General features: G+C 38.2%; 1 protein-coding gene across 1 annotated transcript; it reads right to left on the reverse strand.

Moving 5' to 3' along the window:
- Positions 1-1,361: 1,361 nt before the first annotated feature.
- LOC144291140 (putative adhesion G protein-coupled receptor E4P) lies at positions 1,362-9,974 on the reverse strand. The gene is made up of 6 exons (XM_077860859.1): positions 9,969-9,974; positions 9,454-9,689; positions 7,468-7,534; positions 5,696-5,787; positions 4,177-4,357; positions 1,362-1,427 (listed from the first exon to the last, which is right to left on the reverse strand). Exons 1-6 carry the CDS (start codon positions 9,972-9,974, stop codon positions 1,362-1,364), a joined length of 648 nt encoding a protein of 215 aa, XP_077716985.1.
- Between the last annotated feature and the right edge of the window lie 271 nt (positions 9,975-10,245).

A 10,245-nucleotide genomic window follows, 5' to 3' on the forward strand; every position in this document is an offset into this window, starting at 1 on the left:
TTCTGCCCGTTTCTTGACTGGGTTATTTGTGTTTTCTTTCCATTTCTATTTTTTGAAACAGTTTCAGAAAAATAGGTATTTTTTCTTCTTTAAACGTATTGTAGAATTCCCCTGGGAAAACATCTGGTCCTGGACTCTTGTTTGTTGGGAAGTTTTTGATGACTGCTTCAATGTCCTTGTTGGCTATGAGTCTGTTCAGGTTTTCTATGTCTTCCTGTTTCAGTTTTGATAGTTTATATGTTTCTAGGAATATATCCATTTCTTCCAGATTATCAAATTTATTGGCATATATTTGCTTATAATATGTTCTCAGAATTGTTTGCATTTCTTTGGTGTTGGTTGTGATATTTCCTCTTTTGTTTATGATTGCATTTATTTGGGTCCTTTCTCTTTTCTTTTTGATAAGTCTGGCTAGGGTTTATGGATCTTATTAATTCTTTCCAAGAACCTCCTTCCAGTTTCATTGATCTGTTCTGTTCTTTTGATTTCTATTTCATTGATTTCTGCTCCAATCTTTATTGTTTCTCTTCTGCTGCTTGGTTTAGGCTTATTTTCTGTTCTTTCTTCAGCTCCTTTAGGTGTAAGGTTTAGCTTGGTATTTGAGACTTTTCTAGTTTCTTGAGAAAGGCCTGTAATGCTATATACTTCCCTCTTAGGACTGCCTTTGCTGCATCCCAAACATTTTGAACAGTTGTGTTTTCATTTTCATTTGTTTCCATGAATTTTTAAAATTCTTCTCTAATTTCCTGGTTGACCCATTCATTCTTTAGTAGGATGCTCTTTAACTTCCAAGTATTTGAGCTCCTTCCAAATTTCCTCTTGTGATGTTGAGTTCTAGTTTCAAAGCATTGTGGTCTGATATTATGCAGATAATGACCCCAATCTTTTGGTACTGGTTGAGACATGATTTGTGACCAGTATGTGATTTATTCTGGAGAATGTTTTATGTGCACTCGAGAAGACTGTGTATTCTGTTGTTTCAGGGTAGAATGCTCTGTATATATCTGTGAAGTCCATCTGGTCCAGTGTCTCATTCAAAGCCTCTGTTTCCTTGATCTTCTGCTTAGATAATCTGTCCATTGCTGTGAGTGCAGTGTTAAAGTCCTCTACTATTACTGTATTTTTATCAATGTGTTTCTTTGGTTTGGTTATTAATTGTTTTATGTAATTGGCTGCTCCTAAGTAGGAGCATAAATATTTACAATTATTAGATCTTATTGGATAAACACTTTAAGTATAATATAATGTTAATCTTCATCTCTTACTACAGTCTTTGGTTTAAAATCTAATTTTCTGATATAAGGATTGCTATCCCAGCTTTCTTTAGAAGTCCATTTGAATGGTTCTCCACCCATTCACTTTCAATCTGGAGATGTCTTTGGGTCTACAATGGGTCTCTTGTAGATGCCATATGGATAGGTCTGAGACTAAGTTATTTAAGGGAAAGTTAAAATTGTATGTAAAAATCATGAATTTATAAGGTCCCATAGATTACTAAGCTAAGAGTTTGAGTTTGAATCAACTCAGAAGGTGATGCTGAGTCTTGTCCTCATCATAAACCCATCATTAGATTATCCTTTAAGCTTGGCTGGTAGGAAAATTATGGAAGCATCCCAAGTGTCCATCAATCGATGAATGGACAAAGAAGAAGTAGTGTGTGTGTGTGTGTGTGTGTGTGTGTGATGAAATATTACTCAGCCATAAAAAAGAATGAAACCTTGCTATTTGCAACAATATGGATGGACCTAGATGGTATAATGCTAAGTGAAATAAGTCAGAGAAAGACAAATACCATATGATTTTACTCACATATGGACTGCAATACACAAAACAAATGAACAAACAATGAAAAAAGAGACAGAAAAGAAACAGATGCTTAACTACAAGGAACACACTGGTGGTTGCCAAAGGGGACGTGGGTGGGGGGGATGGGTGAAATAGGTGAAGGGGATTAAGAGTCCACATATCATGATGATCACTGAGTAATGTACAGAATTGTTGACTCACTACATCACACACCTGAAACTAACATACTGGAGGGTGTTATGCTGAATGAAATAAGTCAATTGGAGAAGGACAAACATTATATGGTCTCATTCATTTGGGGAATATAAATAATAGTGAAAGGGAATATAAGGGAAGGGAGAAGAAATGGGTAGGAAATATCAGAAAGGGAGACAGAAAATGAAGACCCCTAACCCTGGGAAACGAACTAGGGGTGGTGGAAGGGGTGGAGGGCGGGGGGTGGGGGTGAATGGGTGACGGGCACTGGGGTGGGCACTTGACGGGATGAGCACTGGGTGTTATTCTGTATATTGGCAAATTGAACACCAATAAAAATAAATTTATTATTTAAAAAATTATACTGGAATTAAAAAAATAAAGTTGGCTGGTAGGAGAGAGAATTTTTTATCTTTTGGGTCTTACAAAATTAATGTAATCAATCCTAGGAAGTGATAAAAATAAATATAGTATAATATTCCTGTAGCCTTCCAAAAGTGAAGACCAAATCTAGTGGTACCAGATAGCGTAACTGAACATCCAGTGTTGGCATTCTCAGGTGATCCCTGGGTGGCGCAGCGGTTTAGCGCCTGCCTTTGGCCCAGGGCGCAATCCTGGAGACCCGGGATCGAATCCCACATCGGGCTCCCGGTGCAGGGAGCCTGCTTCTCCCTCTGCCTATGTCTCTGCCTCTCTCTCTCTCTCTGTGTGACTATCATAAATAAATAAAAATTAAAAACTTTTTTTTCAGTGCTGGCATTTTAAAATACACTGAAGTTTGGTAAGTTTTGTAATAGTTGTATTTGTGTACCTTTGCCTGCTGTCTTATTTTTACTGGTTTCTAAAGAATCAGTTTTATTAAAATTTTTTATTGTATTTTAAATTTAAATTGCAATGGAATGATTGATAAAGATTTACTTCATTTTGTTAACTAGTCACATTTAATGATTGACCATTAATTGCATTACATGTGGGATGCCTGGCAGCTCAGTCAGTAGAGCATGTGACTCTTGGTCTCAGGGCTGTGAATTTGAGCCCCACACAGGGTAGAGAGATGACTTAAAAATAAAAAAAATTTAATTGCATTATATGTAGTGCTTATTGTACTTCTCCACATCCATAATTCTACCAGACAGTAAAGATCCAATCAGTAAGTCCCAATGCAAATGATTGCAAAATGAAATTGAAAATCTTGTAAAAATACGCAAGCTCATGAAATCAATGACTGTGATGTCAGAGAATTTTCAAAACACAGTAGACCAAGAATCAGTAACCTATTCCCCCAGGCCCAATGCAATCCACTACTTGTTTTTGTAAATAAAGTTTTTTGGGCATGCAGCCATTGCCCATTCAGTGGCATATTGTCTATGGGCAGTTTCATGCTACTAGAGCACAAGTGAATAGCTGCCACAGCAAGAATATTTCTTTAACAGCCAAAACTATTTACTATTTGACACTTTGAGAAAAGTTTGTCAGTCCTTACTATATACAAATAAAAATCTGGCAAATTAGACCAGATAATTTAAGAAGTGAAACTCTAAAAAAGAATCATAACAAGGCAGACATACCCAAGAAAATGATTAGAATATTAAAAGATTCAGAGATCCTTGTAAAATTAGCAAATCCCAAGATATTTGTGCTTTGCACTGCAGTTTATAAAAGTTGGGCATCACATAAAAATCATTTTATCATAGCTCTCATGCCATAATGCCTAAAATAATGTCCCTCCAAAGGGACATTTGATTCTTTTTTTCTTTCTAAGAATTAGCCCACATTTACAATTTACAAATTCAGTTTTCAAATGTAACAATCCAGACTTGTTTTCATAGTTGGAGATTTTTCCTAAATCAATTCCTAAGCAAGATTTTCTCAGCATTTACTATCCCTTCCCCATTTGTGCATGTGTGTTTTTTTTCTCATTGTAAGATTCTCAGGGTCTCATTGTGGACCTTGTTTGGCTCTATCCAGTGCAAGTTCAAATGACTAGAAGCAAGAGAGACAAATCTTGGAAAGGTGATCCCTGGGACAAATGTTAAGATGTGGAAGAAAGAGCCCCCTGCACACACACATACACAACCATTACTCAAGCACTGGAGAAATCCAAGAGACAAAAAATAGCAGTAAAACATGAGACACCAACAGGCAGGGGAATGTGTGGAGGGCAGACTGGTTTACCTTGTGATTGAGAAGGCAGTAGACCAAGTAGATGTAGACGCCCTGTAAGACATTGATGATGGTGAAGGAATAGGCCACTATGGACCTGATGGGGTCCAGGACTCCTTCCACCAGAAAGAAGCCAATGCTCCAAGAACAGCCCAAAATGAAAAGCTGAGCAATGGCTTTGAACGTCAGCATCCTGCCAAAACAAAGATGCAGAACGATGCTATTCATCTCAGCTCCATAGCTCATGGCAACGCTTTCTCTACCATCTCTCACTCTTGCTGCAGGGCTTGGGACTACTTAGAATGTCAACCTGTTCAACATGATTACCTCTGGCAGGAGTGTTATAGAGATTCACTGATATGTAATGCTAGGATAATATATTGTGAAGTGTTATATATCTCATGTCATTATTTATAGAAAGTAATACATTACATAATACAAAACATATATATTTATGTTTGGTATATTGAAATAGGATATATTCTAGCATTCATGATATTAATATAATGGCATTTATTATAATTATATGCTATAAATGTATTAACTATGTTTTTTATTTTCTGTATTCTGTTGCTCCGACAGGTGGAACCTTGCTGAATATGGAGTGCCTCCTCCTCCTGGTGTTAGCCAATTCTTAGAACATGCCTTTCGAATGCAAACCAATCAATCCAGAGCCCACACCCTCAACCACCTCCTTTGTGGGGCTCTCACATTCCAGGCCACTATCCACCTGCCTTAATCACCCCAAGGCCAGATACTAAACAACTGGGGACAGCCCCTATGCCTGGGAGCCCACTAATTTTTCAAGCTATCCGATCCTAAACTGTTTACCCCGCTTCACCTTCTTCCCACAGGCACCACAATAAAAGCACTTGCCTACAATTTCTCCTTTCTCTCTGGCTCCTAGTCAACTCTGGCGTTTTTCCCCAGGACATCCTTCCTCTCCTGGCACAACATGCCCTTCCTCTCGAGGTCTGTGAGTATAACAAATTATCTTTTCAATGGGAGCTGTCTCTTGATCTATTATTCTTACTCTGTACCTAAATAACACCTGCATAAAACAGTAAGTTTATACAATAATATTAATTACAATATATAGTTCATAATATTAAGTACTGAAGATGACTTCTTTAGAAATCCTTAGAGGTTCATATACTGGATAAACTGTGCTTTTCACCTGGACCATATAAGTTTCCTAAATCATAAAAAATGGAGAAAACCACAAAGGCTAAATTATTCTCCTAACTCAGAGTTTCTCAACCTTAGCACTACCGACTTTTGGGTTGGATCATCTCTGTGGCAGGGGCTGTACTGTGTGTTGTAGGATGTTTAACAACATTCCTGGCCTCTGATATCTAGATGCCAGTAACAACTTTCCCCTCTTCATCGCCCATCCCATGTTGTGATAACCAAAAATGTCTTTAGAAAATTGCCCCCAATTTAGAATCACTGCACTCACTTTATACAGTGAAATAGTCTGGAGGAAAAAAACCCAATCTCTTTTGCATTTTCTGACTCTGTACCCACATACCTTGTGTTGTGCATCCTGGATACTTCGTTATTGAGGGAGCTAAGCTGGTCTTTTAAAATGTACAGGGTGGTCAGATAGAAGGACAAATTGATCTGTGGAAGGGACATGAAGGACAATTTAAGGTTTTATTTAACAATTTAACCCAATTTATTTAACAATTTAACCCAATATTTAAATTAAATAGGAAATAACATAGGAATTTATTCTTGAAACTTGTAAAATATGTTTCAGATTCCTGAAACTCACTGGATATATGCCCTGATTTTTAAAAATTAGCTTTCTTTTTTTCTGATCAGAGAAGCAATATATGGTCATTATCCAAAATTAGGAAAATGCAGAAAAACAAACAGAACTTATCTGAAATTCCAGAGAAGAAACTCAATACACAGAGATAAGCACTATTTCCATTTTGGTGCTTGTATTTACTAAGGTGTTTTTTTCCCCACCCATTGGCATGCCTTTTGCATAATAAAATTAAAAAATTATGTATTAAATGTTTTATACAACCATTAAACCCCCCCAAGATTGACAATCAGATTTTGTTTGCAAATATATTTTATCAGTTCAGAAATGAAATCCAAATAAGGTCTGTAGTCTAGTTGATGTGACTATACCAATGTCATTTTCCTGGTTTTGATATTTTGCTATGATTATGTAAAACATTATCTTTGGGGAAAGCTGAGTGAGGGCTACCTGGGACTCTCTGTATTATTTTTGCAACTTCTTGTGAATTTTAAGTTATTTGAAAATGAGAATGATAAAATGTTGGTAAACCTGTGGAGAAATTGGAACCCTTGTGCGCTGTTGGTGGGCATGTAAATTGGTGCAGCTGCTGAAGACAACAGTATGGAGCTTCTTCAAAATTTTTTTTTTGCTTCTTCAAAATATTAAGAATATAACTGACATATGATCCAGCAGTCTCACTTCTGGGTGCTTATCCTAAAGAACTGAAACCCAAATCTTGAAGAGATATCCACTCCCATATTTATTGCAGCATTGTTCACAATAGCCAAGATGTTTAAACAACCTAGGTGTCCATTAGCAGAATGGATAAAGAAGATGTGATAGAGATAGCTAGTTGGATAAATAGATGGATAGGCACAGTAGAATATTACTCAGCCTTAAAAAAGAAGGAAACCTTACAATATATGACCACATGGATGAACCTTTAGGACATTATGCTAAGTGAAGTAAGCCAGTCACAGAAGGACCAATATGGTATGATTCCATCATACCAATCACCATTCCAATCACCTCATGATTGCATGAGGTATCTAAAATAGTCAAAGACATAGAAGCAGAGAGTAGGATGGTGGTATCAGAGCGGAGTGGTGGAGAAGTGATATAAGGAGTCATAATTCAGGAGGTATAATATTCTATTCATGCAAGCTGATTATGCTCTAGAACTCAGCTGTATGACATCATGTCTATGGTTGACAATACAGCATCGTACACCTAAAATTTTACTTTGAAGATACAGCTCATGCTAAATATTCTTATTATAATTTTAAAAAGCTGATTGACCTTGGCCAATTTTTTTCAGAAAGCCAAATCATCACTGATGCCAACAAGGTAACATATAATGTCTTAATTTCAGCTCAGATGTGACTGTTTCCACAAAAAAAAGTGTCCATAGTCTCTTGGCATGTTTGTTCTAAGTCCAAGGACTCTAAAGAAAATTTACATAGGTATTTATCCAATTATCCCCTTGTCATATCAGCTAAACATGGTATTTTATATATTCAAAGTAACAACAAAAATTATAAACCCACCAAAGCAATAACAAAAACAGGTCCCATGAAGCTCCAAATGAATTTTCCATGGAAGCTGAGCCAGCAGCTGAAAAACAGAATAAACAACTTTCCAGATCTTCATAAAAAGAAGCAAATGCATTTTAAAAAAAACTGCCTCTAAACTGAAACAGGAAGAAAAATGGGCACAGGAACTGGTCAGGGAGAAGTAAATAATATAACAATGACAGTCATGGAGAAAAAAATGAACAATGGTTACTATTCACGGAAGAGCTACATTCTGGCATAGTTGTCCAGACCATTCAGTTAAGCATAGGAGACCTACTGAACGCCACCATGTCCTTCCACTATCAGAATTCAATTACAAACTCAGAGCGGTGACTTTGAATAGACCAGAATTCTTCTGTCTTGGCACTGCTGACATTTGGGGCCCATGGTTCTTCATGGTAGGGTTGGCCTGTGCATCACAAAACATTTAGCAGCATGTCTGGCCACCCCTCCCTCAAGTTGTGACAATCAAAAAGGTCTTCAGACACTGCTGAATGTCCCGTGTGGAGGAAAAAAAATCACCCCTAGCTGAAAATCATTGCAATAGACCAATAACAGGATAAACACGTATTTGGCTTTTAGTAACAAAAATATTAGTTTCAACTCTGATTTTCATCCATAAAAGACAGTACCCTTTCCTCAAGTTGCATTTCTAAAGTAAGTTGTTTACTGCTTAGATCAACGGATACTTTTTTGTACATTGTTTCTTTTTTATTGGAGTTCAATTTGACAACATATAACATAACACCCAGTGCTCATCTCATCAAGTGCCCCCCTCAGTGCCTGTCACCCAGTCACCCCCACCCCCCGCCCACCTCCCTTTCCACCACCCCTTGTTCGTTTCCCAGAGTTAGGAGTCTCTTATGTTCTGTCTCCCTCTCTGATATTTCCCACTCATTTTTCTCCTTTCCCCTTTATTCCTTTTCACTATTTTTTATATTCCCCAAATGAATGAGACCATATAATGTTTGTCCTTCTCCGATTGACTTATTTCACTCAGCATAATACCCTCCAGTTCCATCCACGTCGAAGCAAATGGTGGGTATTTGTTGTTTCTAATGGCTGAGGAATATTATATTGTGTACATTGTTTCTATTCCAAAAATTATATTCACCCTAAACCCACTATTGCCCACTTGTTACTAAATTTAATTTTGCAAGTTAGAACAAATTACAAAAGAAGGTCAATGTATAAGTGTGATAGACAGAATAACATGAGCCTCTCACCACTCTAAATATGCCCAAGTCCTAATGCGCAGAATTTGTTAATTGCTACTTTACAAAGCAAAAGGGACTTTGCACATATAATTGAATGCAAGGATCTTGGCATGGGGAGATTATCCTGGATTACCCGAGTGGATCCCATATAATCACAAGTATTCTTAGAAGTGTAAAGGAGAGACAGAAGAGTCAGAAGGAGATGTGAAGGATGTTCAGAGAGGTGTAATGTTGCCAGCTCTGAAGACAGAGGAAAGGGGACATAAGCTGAGGAATATGGGCTACACCTGGAATGGTCCCAAGAAGGAATGTACTTGCTGATACCTTGATTTTAGCTCAATGAGACTCATGTTGGACTTCTGACCTACAGAACTCTAAGATAATAAAATTGTGTTGTTCTGAGCCACCCATTTTGGTCTCATTTGTTAGTGCAGCAACAGGAGATTAACACAGTAAGACATTTAAAAAATCAGATACATATGATATAGAGCATTTACCTCTCAGCGATCCCCCTGACCACACTATTTAAAATATCACCTCACATATATTCTCATTTCTCTACTTTGCTTTCTGTGGTGGTAGCCGTCATAGCTTAACATTATATCATATATCTATTTGCTTGTTGTCTGCTTTGTTTCCTGGGGTCCCCACAGAGCCTACAACAGCTCAGAAAGCAGATGTTTAATACATGGGAACTCATACATATATTATTACTTCCTCATGACATAGACACTGTGCTTACTGAGTATGTGTTCCATAATTGCTGTGTCCAACACCTGCAGACACAGCTACAATCACAGCTGGGATCCCATAGCCAAAAGGGTATATGAACCTCCTCTTGAACTTCCCTGCACTGATGTAGTTGGCCACCCTGAGGTTCCTGACAGTTAGGAAAAGCTGCAGCCCTTCAAAGAGCATCCAGGTGAAGGAGGCCAGGTACAGGTAGTGCAGCGTCCCAGCGATGATGGAACACAACACCTGGAGGGGAGACAAAAGTTGGGAGAATTTGAGAGGTGCACAGAGAACAATACCCACTATTCCTTGGAGCAAAGGGAATGCAAGGTAAATGGAACATCGTTGTGCAGAGCAAGCTACTTAGAATGAGTTCCCATACTTCTCTGAGTCGGTTCATCATGGCAAACTCAAATACCTGCGGAGGGCCAGGCAGGCAGCACGTATCTGTCAAGCAGGCAAACATTCAGGAATATGCAGGAGTTGAAACTGTGCCATGTGACCCTTCTGAGAAGCAGCAGTTACCTTCATCTCTAGCAGTGGTTTCCATGTAAGAATGTGAACCGAATATTGCCAGTGCTTCTTTTCTTTAAAACGTGTGCGAAAAAAAAAAATAAAATAAAACGTGTGCGTGTGTGTGCACGTGCGTGCACACACACACACACACACACACAGACATGGGATGCCTGGGTGGCTCAGCCATTGAGCGTCTGCCTTTGGCATGATCCTGGAGTCCGGGATCGAGTCCCACATCAGGCTCCTTGTGGGGAGCCTGCTTCTCCCTCTTCTTGTGTCTCTGCCT

The sequence above is a fragment of the Canis aureus genome, chromosome 19 (assembly GCF_053574225.1).
Source record: "Canis aureus isolate CA01 chromosome 19, VMU_Caureus_v.1.0, whole genome shotgun sequence".
NCBI classification, from domain to species: Eukaryota; Metazoa; Chordata; class Mammalia; order Carnivora; family Canidae; genus Canis; species Canis aureus.

Excerpts from the sequence above, each read along its gene's own strand:
- LOC144291140 (XM_077860859.1), bottom strand. Across the intron at positions 5,788-7,467 it reads CTGTTTTTGTTATTGCTTTG|ATCAATTTGTCCTTCTATCT; the intron begins GTGGGTTTATAA and ends TCCCTTCCACAG. Across the intron at positions 1,428-4,176 it reads ACTGCCTTCTCAATCACAAG|TCTCAGACCTATCCATATGG; the intron begins GTAAACCAGTCT and ends TAAATAACTTAG.